Source organism: Lissotriton vulgaris, chromosome 2_2, assembly GCF_964263255.1.
Source record: "Lissotriton vulgaris chromosome 2_2, aLisVul1.2, whole genome shotgun sequence".
Taxonomy (NCBI): domain Eukaryota; kingdom Metazoa; phylum Chordata; class Amphibia; order Caudata; family Salamandridae; genus Lissotriton; species Lissotriton vulgaris.
In genome coordinates, this window is record NC_141688.1 from 312,202,318 (window position 1) to 312,221,703 (window position 19,386).

The 19,386-nt window shown below is 48.5% G+C and overlaps 1 protein-coding gene across 5 annotated transcripts in view; it reads left to right on the top strand.

Moving 5' to 3' along the window:
• The window catches only part of PHF21A (PHD finger protein 21A), a 679,011-nt gene that overhangs the window by 155,558 nt on the left and 504,067 nt on the right, over positions 1-19,386 (top strand). For all 5 annotated transcript variants that reach the window (XM_086959648.1, XM_086959652.1, XM_086959650.1 and 2 more), the window contains exon 4: positions 5,246-5,278. In XM_086959648.1, coding sequence (XP_086815774.1) covers positions 5,246-5,278 — 33 coding nt within the window. The remainder of the gene's footprint in view (positions 1-5,245; positions 5,279-19,386) is intronic.

Below are 19,386 nucleotides of genomic sequence, written 5' to 3' on the forward strand. Positions count from 1 at the left end.
TAGTAAATGTCGTCATGAGAGGGCACTGCCTTTAGTAATAATAAAAGCACAGAAAGTGACTCACATTCTTAACATTGCATGACGTGCAATTACTTTAAATTTGACTCAACATAGATTTTATTTGCAATTCACTGTAAGGAAAATCATTTGCAGCTCTGAGTTGTGCTGCGTTCGCACCGGTTACTGTGACATCACCGCAGGGCTGACTTTGAGTTCTACGTTATTATGATCAGAGCTACGGAGTGATGTTCTTAAAATTAGATGAGTTTAGAATTGTCTTACTTTTGTGCAGTAAAGTGGTTAGGAAAGGTCGCTGCACCCTGCCAGAGGCGCTTCTGTCTCTCTCTGGAGAGTGTGGCTCTTACTCTGGCATCCGCTAATCTAGGTCACAAACATGCAACGCGCAGGAGAGCTTCTCTTGGCAGGCGCCGCTTCCAAAGTGACCTCATCCCGGCAGAGATGGCACTGCTTGCCAGCACAATACAGCACCACGTGACGCATGCCTCATAGGTGTGAAATATCCGTCCTCCCTGCCGACTACCAGATCCGCATGATTCAAGTTACACCTAAACAGATACCAATGATTGAGGACCGGCAGCTCAAAAATGTACACTAGAAGACGTCACAGATGTATTTTAATTGGTGTGCGGCCTTCATTGAGAAGAATGCACCAATAGACCAAAGGCGGCTGTGGATGGTACAAGAGAGCCCACAAGCACCCCGCAAACATGATACACGCAGGAAAGGGACCAACCGGGCTGCGGCTGTTACATACACTGACTGACATTTCATGAGCGGTGTTTCACCGACTCATCAGCCACTACTGCAGTATGCTTTCAATTAAAACCTTGTGAACAGAGCCCGAAAGATGTGGGTCAGGAAAATTATTCATGTTTAAAGAACTTTTGAAAGAAGCTACATAGCACTCAAACGGTACCTTGAAAGGTCCCGATTTACCAAATAATGGTGAACAGGATCATTTTGCAGAGAAAAATCTAGACTTTCAAACCTATTTTCAGAAAGTGCTCCCTCGGTCTATTGGCTGAACTGGAATGGTGTAGTGAACCTGCGCTCTTTGCACATTGTTCCTACTCATTAAATGAACTGATTTGGGTTCATTGACCGCTGTACATTAGTTTTTGTTGATTTATGCAGAAGTCTGTGTGATTGACGGGAATATCACAAAGAATCTCATGAAATAACACTCTCCATCCAATAACTCTGTGGTCCTCCATGTGCCGGGGAAAAACAACTTCTTTTGACCACTGATGCGCCTGAATTCATTTAAAACTGAACCAATAATTGGGGCCAAGCACATTTTCTGAGATTTTAAGCAGGATTATCCAAGTCGTTTTTTAGGTCTCGCTGATCTAACGCGTATGCGTTGATCTGCGAGAGTTTAGAAAGGGACTTTTAAAAATGCTCCCAAAGTCTGAAGCTCGGACACAGTGTATGTGCGCCACCCTCACTCTCTATCTATCTATCTATCTATCTATCTATCTATCTATCTATCTATCTATCTATCTATCTATCTATCTATCTATCTATCTATCTATCTATCTATCTATCTATCTATCTATCTATCTATCTCACTCTATCTATCGCTCTCACTCTATCTATCTCTATATATCGATCGCCATCACTCTATCTATCTATCGCCCTCACTCTATCTATCTCTCTATATATCGATCGCCATCACTCTATCTATCTATCTATATATCGATCGCCATCACTCTATCTATCTATCTATATATCGATCGCCATCACTCTATCTATCTATCGATCTATCTATCTATCTATCTATCTATCTATCTATCTATCTATCTATCACCCTCTATCTATCGCCCTCTATCTATCTATCGCCCTCTATCTATCTATCGCCCTCTATCTATCTATCGCCCTCTATCTATCTATCGCCCTCTATCTATCTATCGCCCTCTATCTATCTATCGCCCTCTATCTATCTATCGCCCTCTATCTATCACCCTCTATATATCTATCGCCCTCTATATATCTATCGCCCTCTATCTATCTATCGCCCTCTATCTATCTATCGCCCTCTATCTATCTATCGCCCTCTATCTATCTATCGCCCTCTATCTATCTATCGCCCTCTATCTATCTATCGCCCTCTATCTATCTATCGCCCTCTATCTATCTATCGCCCTCTATCTATCTATCGCCCTCTATCTATCTATCGCCCTCTATCTATCTATCGCCCTCTATCTATCTATCGCCCTCTATCTATCTATCGCCCTCTATCTATCTATCGCCCTCTATCTATCTATCGCCCTCATTCTATCTATCGCACTCACTCTATCTATCACATCACCACAGCATCACTCAGCACCACCACAGCATCACTCAGGGGCACCACAACATCACTATGCGCTACCACAGCATCACTGAACGTCACAGCATCACTCGTCGCCACCACAACATCACTCAGCGCCACCACAGCATCATAGGTTAATATTTCACTTCTGTTCTTGGATTTTCGTCACAATAAAATACATTGAACATAATCTTCACAAAAGTTATTTACAAAAGTTTAAGCTATTGCCATTATAACTTACAATAACTTTTATTTAAGTATTAATTAATAAAAAAAAAGCCATTGTTATTTGTAATATCAATACATCTAAGTCACGTAAATACAACACATATTGCATTACAAATGCTATAGGTGTCACATTTGCAAAAGTTGTAACTATTGGCATTGTAAATGACAAAGCTATTAATTTCGCCATTTTCAAAACCAACACATAAATAAAAATTTGTCATTTGCAATACCAATAGCTCAAACTTTCCTAATGCGAGACCTATTGCATTGCAAATGCTTGTTTATTTAAGACCCTATTTAGTGTCAAAGCAAGGTCTTTGCAGGCTCTTTAAACATACATGGCTGGCATTTTTTCTATTGGTGAACCTTTTTAGGTGTCGCCTGCATGTGCTGAGCATGCGCAGTCTCTCTGGCGAGATTTTATGTTTTTTTGTTCAGCTTCAGTATCTGGCTGTAAGCCCTTCCCCTCTTTCCCATTGGCTGGCGTCACCGTTTATGCTAAACGGTGGCCAGCCATTGGGAAAGAGCATTCATGACGTAGACTTTTCTCTTTTTGAGATGGCACACTTGGACGGGCTTGTCTGACTTCCTTTTGGCGTAAAAGTTTTTTAAATCTTTATGGGGCCATGGAATTGGCAGAATCTGGGTCCAGGGGGGACTGGAAAAAGAAAGAAAACTAAGCCTCGGTAACCAGCTTCCAAAGGTATGCAAATGATCTTTAAAGACCTGTGAAAAACTGGCATGCTGGAGTCCTATTAAGACTCCAGAAACTGCCCAGCCGAGCCCCCAGCAGCACACCCATTACCTCTGGCCCCAAGGCATTCTGAGGGCTTTGGAGTAAATGAAGACAGCCAGAAAATGCAGCAAATAAACATCGCTGCACTTACAGGTGTCTTTATTTACATGTGTTTGCCGAGGCCTTTGCAACCTCTGGGAACCCATCCACGCCCAAGGGAAGCGCGCCCCACCGTTTGAAGACCTGTGCTGTAGGGGTACAGGGCTCATGCCTCTGTATCCTCACCTTGGGGTTAGTGCACCCTGTAAGAGGGGCGACCTACCTAGGCCACAGGCAGTGGATTGTACGTATGGCACACAGGGATGTCTGCCATGTTGACTTTTCACTTTTCTCTGCACCAAAACACACAGCCTGCAGTGGAAGTGTGTGTTTGTTAAGGTGCAGGGTATCTAAGGGTGGTATAGTTGGTGCTGCAGCCCTTGTGGCTTTCCTTGGTCACAGTGCCCTTGGTACCCATGGCACCCTTTACAAGGACTTACCTGTGGCTAAGGATGTGCCAATTGTAGATACAAAGGTACAGTCTTTGGAAAGAGCACAGGCCCTGAGAACTTGATTGGCAGGGGCGCAGGCCACATTATCCGGCAAAAACATACAGCTCCTGGTAAAACACCTGGCTGTCTGCCTTTCATTTGCAGCTATGAATCACTTTAAACAGAAGTAACAAGTTGGATATGTTCCAGACAGCAGATTATTCCTCCCTTGTGCTCAGAATGTATTGTGCAGGCCCTTAGCCCCAAACTTACTGTTCCTGTGTCTGCTCAGGTTACCATTTGTGTGTGTTCTGGTCCTGTGTGGATCTGTTCACAAAGGGGATTCAGTTCCTGCTGGAGGTGTTTGAGTTATGGTCGTGAGTAAACCTCAGGGATGTACAGAATAGGTGTTAGATTCCCAATGTAGGTGCAAGGGTGGTGTGAAACGAACCAAGGCCTGTGCAGCATTGTGCGCTCCCAAGAGCAGTGTACGATAACATGAGGGTAGAGCAGGGCCTGATGTTTTGGGTATTAGAGGTCTATGGATGCCGCAACCATCGCCAGTGGGTCTTTAGGTGCCAGATCTTGTTGGCTTAAAATAAGGAACATTGAGGTATTCTGCATGGCCAGCTGGGTTCAATTTAGGCATGCGCAAGGTGCAGGTGATGAATGAGAAGAGCAAGGAGTGTGAGTGCTAAACTACAACTGCCGTGGGAGAATCAAGGGGACTTTTCTGTGGTTTTTACAATGTTACTCAGTGTGGGAGGCGAGGTGAGATCTCTGTTCAGTAGGAAATATGATTTTCATCTATTAGTAGAGGAAGGACGTTTTCGCTGATAGGAGAAGCTGCTAATGGTTGATGAGTATCAGTCTCATAATTCCAGCTGTATATGTGCAGTGGAAGCCTCGTGCCATATACTGTGCGAGGGTTGGCCTTATGCCACCATTGACGCGCTCCAATCTATACATTCTTTAAGTGTCAGAGATGCCATCTTTCAGTAGATGCAACAAGCTCTTATCACAATCCTAGAAGCGATGATGAAGAGAGACCTCTTGCCCCATATAATGCCCCTGGGTTCATTGCGTTTTTTTTATTCTTCAGTAAATTGTGTGTACCAACAGCGGCTTTATGCTTACTTAGATGACTGTTTACCAGCTCACTCAGCATTCATCTGCCCGTGTGCCATGCCGATTGTATTTTGTACCATTTGCTGTTGAGACAGGTGCCTCTATACCCTTAGGGCACAAGCAATCAACCTGTATGACCTGTGCTTTGGTGGTTGTCACAATGCAATGATGCAACGAGGACATTGACTATGCTCTCATCTGAATGACTTAATTTGTGAACTGTGAATTCACCTGCGTCTCATGGCAGGGACATTAAATAATTATATTGTTCCACTTTTCTCTTTCTAGAAACTGGTTGCACAGATGAAGCAGGATCCTCAGGTAGGTGCTGTCTACTTTCACTTCGAATGAAGTATTTGGAAAACAATGTTAGCTTTTATTTGAAATGGTAACTTTGTTGTGGGTGCAGCTTTCCACCATCAAACATTTTAGCCTATTTTATCATGGTCTGTTTGTGCCTGGGCCCTATCAAAGCATGGTGTGCCTGGGTCCTACTGTGGTATGTTGTGCCTATGCCCAAATAGCTGTTCTGTTTGTGCCTGCACCCTGGTGTGGTCTGTTTGTTTGAAGGTTCACTCTGTTTCTGCGTAGGGTCTGGCGTGGTCTGTTTGTGCCTGTGTCTTGGCGTGGTGTTTGTGCCTGTGCATTGGCGTGGGTTTGTGCCTGTGCCTTAGCATGGTCTGATTGTGCCTCGGTGTGGTCTGTTTGTGCCTGAGCCTTGGTGTGGTCTGTTTGTGCCTGAGCCTTGGTGTGGTCTGTTTGTGCCTGTGCCTTGGTGTGGTCTGTTTGTGCCTGTGCCTTGGTGTGGTCTGTTAGTGCCTGTGCCTTGGTGTGGTCTGTTTGTGCCTGAGCCTTGGTGTGGTCTGTTTGTGCCTGAGCCTTGGTGTGGTCTGTTTGTGCCTGAGCCTTGGTGTGGTCTGTTTGTGCCTGAGCCTTGGTGTGGTCTGTTTGTGCCTGAGCCTTGGTGTGGTCTGTTTGTGCCTGAGCCTTGGTGTGGTCTGTTTGTGCTGTGCCTTGGTGTGGTCTGTTTGTGCCTGTGCCTTGGTGTGGTCTGTTTGTGCCTGTGCCTTGGAGTGGTCTGTTAGTGCCTGTGCCTTGGTGTGGTCTGTTTGTGCTTGAGCCTTGGTGTGGTCTGTTTGTGCCTGTGCCTTGGTGTGGTCTGTTTGTGCCTGTGCCTTGGTGTGGTCTGTTTGTGCCTGTGCCTTGGTGTAGTCTGTTAGTGCCTGTGCCTTGGTGTGGTCTGTTTGTGCCTATGCCTTGGCATGGTCTGATTGTACCTTGGTGTGGTCTGTTTGTGCCTGTGCCTTGGCATGGTCTGATTGTGCCTTGGCGTGGTCTGTTTGTGCCTGTGCCTTGGCATGGTCTGATTGTGCCTTGGTGTGGTCTGTTTTGCAGCGTGAATCTTTCTGGATTCACTATGCTGTGCATATTTCGCAATCTGGTGGTTGAGTCCGGAATCGTAGTTTTTTTTTTTGTAGCATAGGTGGGCGTCGACGTCCCACCATTTGGTGTACCTTCGGTGATGTCAGCATGCTTCCGGCGGAAGCTACCACCCTAGGGCGACATCTTCAGATTCTTTTTTCCGCCGTTGGGTCTGGATCGTCGCGTGAAGCTCCAGAAGTTTTGGAGGAGAAAAGGAGGAAATACAACAACTCTTCGACGGTAAAGACCTGAGAAGATTGGGAGAAGGTTGGGAGTAGAAGACCATCAGAGAAGAGACGACGAAGAAAGGGAAGAACATTGAGATCTTTGACGTCCTTGGAGGAATGCGCACACAGGGGGCCCCCTGAGCGCAGGGATGTACAAGACACCCTTTAAATTCTGCAACAACTGCCACCACAAGTTCGCGCAGAAGGACCAGCACCCGGTCTGCAACCTCTGCCTGACAATCGATCACGAGAGCAGAGACTGCAACGCCTGCTCCGTCTTCAAGCCGAAGACACTCCGAGTTCGAGAGAAACAGAGGACAGCTCACCACACGATGCAGGGAAGAGCCAGGCCCCGACGCTTTACGAACTGGGCCAACATCGCCGAAGGTCCAGATGACTTCACGGTCGCAGAGACCGATAAGAAAACGCCTGACAAGATAGGAGAGTCTACGACCCCGAAAACTCCCACAGGGCCTCGAAAGCCAGAGGCAGACTCTCGAAAGTCAGAGTCCAGAGCCTCGAAAGGAGCACCGGCGCCGAAAAGTTCGACGACCGAAGCTGCATCCTTCGAAAAAGAGCCCAGCAGATCCTTCGAGAAGGACTCCCGGAGGCCGAAGACCGGCGAAAAGCAAAGGTCGTCGAAGCAAGCCCCCGAAAAAGGGTCTTCGACTTCGAAGGAAAAGGAGCCGAAGAAAACTTCGACGTCGACAACGCCGCCGAAGAGAGCAGCCGAAACGCTAGACGACTAGCAGGCCGCATAGATGCTGAGAAAGAAAAGAACGATTCAGAAAAGGGGGTGGTGATGAACAGAGTGTCTGAATTAAGCAGACCACTCTTACCCAGTCCAAAGATCAGGGCTTGATCCATCACCGTTATTTAACTCACTGCACCATCCCAGCTCAGAACCTGGCTATATGCAAATCAGTCTGTCCCTGGCCCAGTGCATCATGGGAAAAGGGCAGACTAAACTACCAAGCCAATTCTTCACCAGAAAGGAGACAAGCTACCGGGGACCGGTTTCTGGCATTTCAGAGAAAGAAAGACTTCGATGAAAGGATGAGAAGTTACAAGATCCCCTCGAAGCCGGCAACAGCCGGCGCTGAGGTGCAGGAGCACGAGGAGTTAGACGTCGAAGAGTTGCCGAAAACTCCGGAACCCTCGGAGCACGAAGAGGAAGAGGACCTCTATTACACAGAAGTTGATTACGGGGAACAGCAGTCGAGCTACGGCTCAGGTTCCTCGACGGCCCAAGACCAGGATTGGCAGGACATCGAGGCCGAAAACCCGGAGGAGGCTGTGGAGACATAACTCTCGAGGCCTTCGCCGCCGGATGACATCGGGGCATACAATGAGGTCGTCAGGAAGGCAGCGGCAGCTTATGGGGTTAAGCTGGAGGAGGAGAAGCCAAAAGCAGATATCCTGCTGGAAACATTGCTCCCCACGCAGACAAGAAGCCAATTCCTGCCCATTCTGAAAAGTAGCACAGACCAGGGGAAGGAAGCCTTCAAGGACCCGGCTGCATGCAGATCAGTAACGCCGAGGACGGAAAAGAAATACAAATTCTCCTCCCAGGACCCGGCTTACATCAAGGGATCCGTCACAGCAGATTCAATAATCGCTGCGACAGCCAGAAGATAGGCCAACGTCCCAACAACATCTGGGCCTCCTCCTGACAAGGAAAGCAGGAGGATGGACCTAACGGGCAGGAAAATCGAGAGGAACGCCGCAACGCACTGGCGGATGGCGAACTCCAACGCCCTCCTGAACAGACATCAATACCAACATTGGGATGAGATGGGCCAATTGCTCAAGCACCTCCCGGAGCAATACCGTGAGAGGGCATCACACCTTGTGGAAGAGGGGAAAAGCGTTGCTAACTCGTGCCTGAAGACAGCCTTGGATGGGGCTGAAACATCTAGCAGACTGATGGCTATAGGCATCACAGAGAGAAGGCACGCCCTTCAATGGTGAAGCACTGTTCGGAGCCCCAGTTGATGAGAAGCTCACACAACTGAAGGACAACGAGACGGCAAGGTCCATGGGGGCCCTGCAATTCAGGGGGATGAGAAGGGGCACTCCTACACGGAGGCCGAACGGCAGGAGTGGAAACCAGCGAGGAGATTCACACCAGGCGTTCCACCAGGGACAACAGAGTGACAACCAAGGTCACCAGGGCCAGCAGAGGCAAAACTGGAACTACCAGAACAGGGGCCAGTCCTTTTGATCAAGAGGAAACGGACGAGGCCAGAGAAGGAGAGGCGGTGAACAACCCCCCTCTAAGTGACTGCACACAGGAAAAGGTGCTCACCCACTCGAACCCTCCGGGGCAGGAGCACGGAAAAACAAAGAGGAGAGGGCTACACGGACAAGACACAAAGGAACATGTAACACCAGTAGGAGGCAGGCTAAGATTTTTTCTCCAAGAGTGGAGAAAAATAACCACAGACAAGTGGATACTGAACATCATGCAGTTCGGATACTGCATAGAGCTGTAAAGAATCCACCAAACAGGAAGCCAAAGAGAAGAGAGCACTCGAGAAGAGAGCTGCAATTGCTCCAAAAGGAAGCTCAAAAACTCCTCCTCAAAGAGGCCATTGAAACGGTCCCATTCAAACAACGGAACAGGGGAGTGTACTCAAACTACTTCCTGGTGCCAAAAGTGGACGAAAGCCTAAGACCCATCCTGGACCTACGGTTCCTAAACAAATATGTAAAGACACAAAAATTCAAGATGACGTCCCTACAAGAGGTCATCCCGCAGATAAAGGCCGGGGACTTCTTGTCCACCATAGACCTCAAAGATGCGTACCTGCACATCCCCATGAACAGGCAGCACAAGCACATGCTAAGATTCACAGTGAACAAGGATCACTACCAATTCACAACCCTGGCTTTCGGTCTAAAGTTCACCAAATGCCTCGCGGCAGTGGCCGCACATCTGCGAAGGGAGGGGATACACGAGTACCCCTACCTCGACGACTGGCTCATAAAGGCAAGCTCTTACAGGACATGCAAAGATCACGCAGAGCATGTCACAAGAACACTAACAGGCCTGGGATTCTCCATACACTGGGGAAAATACTCAATGGAACCGGAGCAGGTGAAGATCTTCCTGGGTGCTCAAATCGACACTGTCCAATGCAGGGTGTTACCCAGCGAAAAGAGAACACTCAGCCTACTGAGGGAGAAACGTCACTACCAGAAGGGGGCGAGCTCTGACAGTGAGGACAGTGAGCAAAATGTTGAGGATGATGGCGTCATGCATACACCTGGTCCCCAATGTACGCCTACAGATGAGACCACTCCAGGATTGGCTACAACAGCAATGGTCACAAGCTACAGGAAGTTGGGAGGATCTAGTGGTTGTAACGCACAGGGTGCAGGAAGAAATAAGGTGGTGGACCAAAGAAAGGATAACAGTAGGGAAACCTCTAACACCACCGGACCCAACAGTGACCATCACAAGAGACGCACCCCAGAAGGGATGGGGCGCACACATGAGAGTGAGGGGTCTGTGGAGCCCTACAGATACGGTCAGACACATCAATTACCTGGAGCTGAAAACAGTGTTGCTAGCCCTCAAGGCCTTCCAGAAACACCTGTACAGCCAGAAGGTGCTGATACAAACAGACAACACCACAACAATATTTTATATCAACAAACAGGGGGGAACTCAATCATTCCCTCTGTCAAGCTTGGCACAGGAAATCTGGAGATGGGCAATACCACTCAAGATAGACCTGCTAGCCACACACCTGCCAGGGAAGGACAATGTAGAAGCGGATTGGCTCAGCAGGCAGACTTCAGCATCCCACGAGTAGGAACTCAATATACAGGAAACAGAGAGACTATTCAGGAGGTGGGGCACCCCAACAATAGACCTGTTTGCAACACGCCGGAATGCAAAATGCCAATACTTTGCATCCAGGCAACCAGAGGCACATCACAGGGGAAGGCCTTATGGATAAGCTGGGCAAAGACATTTGCCTACGCTTTTCCCCCGATACCACTGATCCCCAGGGTTCTCAACAAATGCATGATGAGCAACATGACGCTCATCCTGGTGGCACCACAATGGGCCAGGCAGACCTGGTACTCTCAGATAATGGAGATGGCGCAGGGCCCCCCCCCATAAGTTCTCGAAAAGAAGAGACCTACTCTCCATGGAAAACTGAGAAGTTCTACACCCAGAACCGGAGAGCCTCAACCTCTCAGCCTGGCTCTTCGCACATCTAAAACTACCAGAGAGCACCCTGCGGGTGCTGCGAGAGGCAAGAAGGCCCAGCACACGCAAGTGCTATGGGGAAAACGGAAAAGATTCACTCAATGGTGTTGCAAGAAAGAACTACATAGAAAACTGACCAGAGAATCTACAGTGCTGAGGTACCTCACGCACCTAATAAAGGCTAAGCTAAGCTCATCCTCGCTAAGGGTACGCCTGGCAGCGATTGTGGCATACATAAGAGGAGAAACAGGGAGAAGCTTCTTCACATCTCAAGTCGTAAAAAGATTCCTGGAAGGGGCTAAAAGAATAGCGCCTCCAAAAAGAATTCCGCCACCGGCTTGGAACCTGAATGTGGTACTAACAGAGCTCATGAAAGCACCTTTCGAACCCATCCACAAAGCATCACTGCAAATGCTGACTATGAAAACGGCCTTTCTGGTAGCAATCACCTCGCTACGGAGGGTGAGCGAACTGCAGGCTCTAACACTGCAGGAACCCTACATCCAGATACACAGTGACCGGGTCGTGATGAGAACAGACCCGCACTTCATGCCGAAGGTGGTGTCAAGGTTCCACATGAATCAGAGTATTCAGATCCCTAGCTTCTTCCAAAACCCCACTACAAGCGCTGAGAGGGCACTCCACATTCTAGACGCAAGAAGGGCAGTGATGCACTACATTGAAAGGACGAAGGAACACAGGAAGACAAAACAGTTCTTCGTATCCTTTGCAAACAGTTACATGGGTAAATCAGTGACTAAAAACACCATAGCTCGATGGATCGCACAGACAATACAATTCTGCCACAAGCAAGTGGGACAGGAGCTAACAGGAGGGGCACAAGCCCACTCGACCAGGAAGAAAGGAGCAACAATTGCTTTTCTGGCCAACACACCAATTCAGGACATATGCCTGGCGGCAACATGGGCTTCAGTGCACACGTTCACTAAGCACTATTGCGTGGATGTACAAATGAACAAAGAAGCACAAGTAGGACAAAAAGTGCTTCAACATATATTCAACAACCAACGCTCCTCCTCCACCCAACCGCCACAAAAGTAACAAAAACCGCTACAAAATCTATGCACAGCATAGTGAATCCAGAAAGATTCACGCTGCAAAATGAATAGTTTCTTACCGGTCGGTGTAGTTTTGCAGCTTGAAGATCTTTCTGGATTCACTAGCGAACCCACCCGCCTCCGCCAGAAAGATGAGGCTGGGAAAGAAGGTGGAAACACATAGAAAAAGAAAGAAAGTTGAAGCTTACAAGATACGTGAAAAGAATTACGTTAAAAAAAAAAGTAAAAGGATTAACAAACATAGCCATGGATTCACTACAAACACAGAAAAGAAAAAAGAGACAGAAAAAAGAATCCAAAGATGGCGCCCAAGGGTGGTAGCTTCTGCCGGAAGCATGCCGACGTCACCGAAGGTACACCAAATGGTGGGACGTCGACGCCCACCTGGGCTACAAAAAAAAAAAAAGAGAAAAAAGACTACGATTCCGGACCCAACCACCAGATTGCAGAATATGCACAGCATAGTGAATCCAGAAAGATCTTCAAGCTGCAAAACTACACCGACCGGTAAGAAACTATTTGTTTGTGCCTGTGCCATGGTGTGGTCTGTTTGTGCCTGTGCCTTGGCATGATTTGTTTGTTTGTGCCTGTGCCTTGGCATGGTCTGATTGTGCCTTGGTTTGGCCTGTTTGTGCCTGTGCCTTAGAGCAATGTGTGTGTGCCAGTGCCCTAGCTCAGCCTGTTTTTGTGCTTGTGCCTTGTCATGATCTGTTCTGATGTGACTCCATTGCATGATCTTGGTTGCCTAGCACCTCCCAGAGTCTTGGCATGTATCCTAGCAAGACTGGCAATGTCCTACCATGTTTTTTTATCATTACTGTGTACAACCTCTTATGCTGAAAGCAATATTTAGGAGCTGTCAAGAGAAGTAAACAAAACTCAGCTGACGCAAGGAATAGATTTTAATGGCTACATCTTCACAGTTTACTCAGTTTATGAATTATCCTTCCATTCTTCAGAAAACATTTCCCCAGCAATAGCTCTCACGTGTCTCCAGGTGGTACCATGTGGCTCTGCTTGTTCCCATCTGCCGACTTAGAACTGGAGTAGTTTAGGCCTTACCAGTATGCTCTTTATCTGATAGAGACTTCTAGCCACAGATTCCTTACCATAGGATATTCCCCAGGCGTCATACTGGATCTGGAATTTTGGGGTGAACAGTACCCCTGCGCACTAGTAGGTGGCGTCTTTCACACCGAAAGTGACATGTGCAGTGCCTATATAGGTGCCACCCCAGCACGTTTATGTCAGTTCTTTTCTTTCACTGCCAGTCAGCACAGATCCAGAGAATGGGTTTTCCCAGTTGCTTTTTGACTTATCTTTTTTCGACCTTTTGACAAAGCTATTTTGAGACTTTGTCTCCTGATGTGAAGCATGTCCCCCAAAAGGGCAGGTTTTAAGCCATGTGGCCCCCTTACATCGACCGATGTCAGTGATGGGCCCCACTTGTTTTTTTCTCTTGTGACTTGACTGAGACCACAATTTCAAGGCATGGGAGGACTGAGGCACCATGCAGCCGAAGGCGCGATGGGAATGCTCCCTCAAGCTCCTCGCCACCCGACATCGATTGACTCCGCGACGCTCCAGTTCTCTGTCACGAAGAAGCCTCCGAGATCGTTCATGAAGTTTTACTCTGCCGATGAGCGGAGGCCGACTCCAGATCTCGTGCCAACTGTGGGCAAACTTCCCATATCAGAGCAGTGCCTAATTCATATGACAGACCTGGATTGGGTGATGATTGGGAGGAGTCTGCTGATCCGAGGACAACTGTTTTAAGAATCTGGTGGTTGCCAATGGACTGGATACCTCCCTAGATACTGGCCTTGTCTCTACCCCCTACCATGGCTACAGAAGAGGATGACTCATTTTCAATGGTGGTGCGGAGGCCTGCTTAGGTCCTGGACCTTGCACTACCCCAGAGGCAGTTGCCCCCACTGAGCCATTACTTTTTTACTGAAGCCCTTCCTGACGTTCTACTCGGGCCTGGTCCAAGCCCTGGGCTTCTGTGCACAAGACAATGGCCCGCTTCTATCCTCCTGTCTCAGGGTACCCCAGTTAACTCACCCAGCACCCCACCTCAGAGAGCTTGGTGGTTCAGGGCTCCACCTCCATAGTCAACCCTGGCGCATTAACCACCACTCTACCGTATAAGAAATTCAAAAGGGATTATACCTTCGGGAAGAGGATGTTTTCTTTTGCCAGTTTGGCACTGGGGTCGGTGAACGCCTCTTGGCCAGGTACTCCCATGTAATCTGGGACTTGGTTGCGCAGGTGCTACCCATAGGCTCAGAGGAGGCCTGAGACATACTCTCTTAAGCAATTGCTGACAGGAGAGATACAACCCAGTTATCCATAAGATGTGGGCTGGACATGACAGACTCACTAGGCAGAGTGATTTTATCGTCAGTGGCCCTTAAGAGCCTTGCCTGGCTGAGAACCAGTGGCTTTTCAGGAAATGTCCAAGCTTTCCTCATGGATTGAGAGGGATGTAACCTTACGGGTAGGCCTGGGCGGTAAATTCCGTTCCGCTCGCGGAATTTGGGTCATTTCGCGTTCCGCGGAGAATGCGAAATTGCCCAAAGTTCTGCGACTTCGCATAATTTCTTGCTTGTTCGTGTTCTCAAAATGCGTGTTCGCGAGATATTTCCCCTCAAGCATGCAAACAGTGATTGCGAACAGGAAAAAAGCATAACGAACAAGCAATTCTGTGTGTTTGCGGAATTTCTGCGTGTTTGCAGAGATTTTTTACCTTTTCACGGACATTTGCGTATCGCAATTACGCAAATTCCACCCACCCCTACTTATGGGTAGAGCGGTCCATCTTGAAGCTGGGGTACCGGGATCGAATCTCGGCAGGGACGCTCAACATCCTGTGATTCTGGGCAAATCACTTAATCTCCCCGTATCTAACAAAAATTAATGTGTCCATCTGTAACGAAACTGGTGCTCATGTAAAGCACTCTGATACCTGATATCTTCGGGTCAAGTTTGCGCTATATAAATCTCTTAAAAAAACCAAAAAAAAACCAATGCTCTTTGATTGTATTGTATTCAGAATTTATAGAGCGCGCTGTGACCCAACAGGTATCCTGGCGCTAGAGCACGAGAGATCAGTTAACCTAGAGTGTGATGACGGTTACAGAGAAAAAGACAATGAGCTATGCCCTGGGAAAGAGCCAGGTCTTCAGCTTCTTTCTGAATGGCTCCTATTTGTTCTCTAAAAAGGCAGGCTCAATGATGGAGTGCTTTTAGGAGAGCAGGGCTGTGGCCAGATCCTTGGCTTTTCCATGGCGTCTCGTCAACCTCATCCGCATTCCACCTTTACACACCCAGCCACCCAGCCACGATGGCCAACAAGTCGCACAATCTTTTTGTGGCTGAGGGCGCGGTTCCCACGGACCACATGGAATAGGTAGCTAGAAGTTGAGCCAGTCCACCCCCCCCTGTTAGCCGCAGCCTTCAAACCCTTTTAGTTCGCCCTCTGACCATCATGGGCATCCATTGAGGAGCAGGATACACTATCGCCTGCAGAATTGAAGGTCAGTAACATCCAACTGTTGGATTTTGCAGCTTGTCCAAAGGGGCTACTTCCTCCCCTTTGTGATCCCATTCACCCATGCCATCTACTTAGGACCAGCTGACAGATGACCACCTCTCCTTGCACTGCGAAGAAGTATTGGGTCTCTTGGCCATGGGAGCTATAGAGAAAGTGCCAGCATCAGAAGTAGGTTGTTGTTGCTATTCCCGCTACTTATGGTGCAGAAGGAGGACAGAGGCTTGTGTCCTATTTTAGAACTGCATCTTCTCGATCTCTTCGCGAAGAGGAAGAAATACAAGATGCTCATGCTTGCGCATGTCCTGTCAGCCCTGGGCCCAGGAGACTGGATGGTATTGTAGGACTAGCAGGACGCATATTTTCACATCCCCGTCCTTTCTGCCACAGACGCTATCTGTAGTTCACAGTCGGCCAAGATAACAATCAGTTTCTTCCTCCCCTTTGACCTTACCTGCGCCACTTGGGTGTTCACGAAAGTGATGGCAGTGGTCACAGCTTACATTCGGAGGTCATGGGTTGCAGTCTTCCCCTACCTCGACAATTGGCTTTTGAAGGGAGGTTCACCACAGGCAGTCGTCTCCCACCTCCAGGCGATGGCGAACCTTATGTGTTTGCTTGTGTTCACTATCAACGTGCCAAAGTCACACCTAACTCTGTGTCAGACGCTTGCTTTCATTGGAACTGTTCTGGACACAGCTTTCAGGCTTATCCTCCTGAGCAGCGAATCCAGGCTGATACCAATGACTCCTCTATCCTGGATTTGGTGAGACTGCCTTGGAGACTGCGGGGCCATATGGCCTCCTACATCCTGCTAGTAGCACCTGCCGGCATAGGAGGGCTGTGCAGTGGGACCTGAAGTTTCCATGGGCCCAGCATCTGGGGAATCTCTCCAACATGCTCTAGATCTCTTAGGGAAATGCAAAAGGCATGCAGTAGGGGCAAACAGACCTCTGTGGCAGACCCCTCTCCCTTTCCCAACCAGAGCATACTGTAGTGACAGATGCATCACTCCTGGGCTGGGGCGGTCATCTGGGAGCGGTTGAGATCAGAGGACTCTGGACTCCACATCAAGCTACTGGAACTTTAAGCGAACTGATTGGTATTGAAAGACTGTCTCCCTAGCTGGTACAGGAGTTTGGACACCACCTCTGCCATGTGGTATTGCAAAAAATAAGGCAGGTGGGGTTGTGGACCCTTTGTCAGAAGCCTTTGCATCTCCAGACTTTGATGGAACACCAGGGCATATCCATATTGGTTCAACTCCCAGTGGGCTCTCTGAAAGCCGAAGCAGACAAACTGAGCCATATATCCCTAGTGGGTCAAGAATGGTGTCTCAATCTGGAGGTGGCGCAAGGTCCCTTCCAAGAGTGGGGAGAACCTTGGTTAGATTTGTTTGCCTCTGTCGAGAACACACAATATTTGCAGTTTTGCATTGTAGAGTTTCCAAGGCTGCTCTCACTCAGCAACTTTTAGTCTTGAGTGGAGCTCTGGCCTTTTGTGCGCTGGGCCCAAGTTATTCTTGTGGCTCCCCAATGGGCACTGAAAGTCTCGTATCCTGAGCTATTGAGCATGAGCACAGGTCCTTCGATCAGGCTGTCTGTTTCGGAGGATCTTCTGTCACAGCTAGGCAAAATTCTGCACTGGAACCTGAAAATGCTTCACATTTATGCCTGAGATTGAGCGGTCACAGTTGACCGCTTTTGACCTTCCGCCTAAATTGTGCAAGGTTTTCTTGGTAGCCAAGCGTCCTTCTACTAAGACAGTATATGCATGCAGTTGGAGTAAGATTTTGGCATGGTGTACAGATAAAAATGTTGATCCTTATCTGCACCCCTTTTTTCAGGTTCTTTTGTTTATTTTTACCTTCGCCCGGCAGGGCTTTGCTTTGAGCACAATAAAATATGATGTTCGAGGCATGCGATCTGTAGATCACATGCTTTGCATAAGCCTACCATCTAGTGTTGGCTCTGGATGTTTTCGCTTTGGAAAATACTTCATTTTTTTTTTTTTTTTTCCAAAACCTTTATTGCACTTTGCATAGTACACAGCGGAATGCCTACAACCCCGAGGGCCGGCCGCTATCGGAGGATCCTTGCAAACAGAGATTTTCAGCAAAATGGACAATCATACCACTTTAACAATCAAGTTCTTGACAGAAATTGCTGAGAAAATAAAAGTGCCAGTTGCGCAATTGTTCAATGCAGGAATTGAGGTTTTGATGGAGATTTTTTTGTTTTTTGAAAAAGAACAAAACTCATAACAACAACAGTTAGGAATGACAGCTTGGTCTGACACGAATCAGTGATTTATAAATCTCTAGAGTCGCTTTGGATCATGGGAATCTGACAGTCCTACCACGTACGTACATGCCTCTACTCTCCCCAACCGCCCCCACCCCCACAGATTCAGCCGTCTAAGTGCTAAGAGGCGATCTCCTACAGCCGCTCAGGCCCACTCCCCACTCCCACCCCCGCCCAGGATTAGCCCTCCTCGTCCTCCTCATCAGAGTCATCCAGATCATCCTCTCGCAAAGGTTCGCAGATGTCCCCCCTGTACTCATTCCACTTCAGCCATATCCTATTCCACTTCCCGGGGCAGGCTCGGTTGATGTACACTGCTCGCTCGGTCAGCATCACTCGATCCATGTTCAAGCACCACTGGGACTTGGTTGGGAGTTCCGCTGCCCCCCAGCGCTGCGCTATGTCACGTTTCGCTACCATTAGCCCCGCCGTGACCCAAAGTTGCTCGTATCGGTTCAGGTCAGTAGGTTCCCATATATTTAGCAAACACCTCCGTGGGTCAGGTAAGATGGAGTGACTTAGTGCCTGTGAGAGTGTACGGAGTACTTGCCTCCAGTATTCCTGGATCTTAGGGCAATCCCATATGGTATGGAAGAACGTGCCCTCCTCCCCACACCCGCGCAGACAGTAGGGATGGGGCGCCCTTTGTATACGATGTAGCATCGTCCTTGTGTAGTAAACCCTGTGCAGGATCTTAAATTGTACCAGTTGCATGCGTGCCGAGATGCCTATTTCTTTAGGGGACCCAAGAGCTGCGTTCCATTCATGTTCATCCATGTCGTTAACCTCCCCTTCCCATTTCTCCTTCAGTTGTGATGTTGGTTCAGGGCTGTTGTTAAGGAGCTTGCGGTAAGTGAGGGATGTCGCCCGTTCTAACATGCAATCTGTGAGTAGGCGATCTTCCAGTGGTGAGGACTCTGGGAGTGTTGTATCTGCAGGGATGGCTGCAAGTAGTGCGTGGCGTACCTGAATGTATCTGTAGAGCTCCCTGTCGTTGAGCTCATAGAGTTCTTTTAGTCGGGCAAAGGGGATCACTTCATTTCTTTCCCATAGATCACCCACCACGGAGATGCCTATTGTGTCCCATTGTGTGAAACCCTTGGTGTTTCTCAGGTTGCCAAGCATGCGCGAGTCCCACAGCGGAGTCATCCCTGTGATTTTCCCCTTTCAGCCCAGAGCTGCCGTAGCTGCGTGCCATATCTGCACCGTCAACTTGGTGGGGCCGACCAGAGTACGCACCTTGCGGTGATCATATAGTGGACCTAACAGACTATCTGCTCCCAACTGCTCCCTGTCTGAGTGAAATGCTGGTTCGGTGTGCGGTGCGTGTATCCATTGATTAACGTGCCTCAAATGTGCAGCCCAATAATACAACTTCAGATTCGGTAGAGCAATGCCCCCACCATACCAGTCTCTGTGTAGCTTGGATTGTGCCACTCGCGCCGGGAGGTTGCCCCACAGTAGGTTAGAGACTAGAGCTGCTACCTTCTGGAAGAATTTGGGTGGCACCGGATAGGGCGAGTTGTCGAGGACGTACAAGAAGCGTGGCAACGCCATCATCTTATAAAGCGCCGCCCTGCCGAGGAGCGTTAACGGCAGGCCGGACCAGAATTCCACATC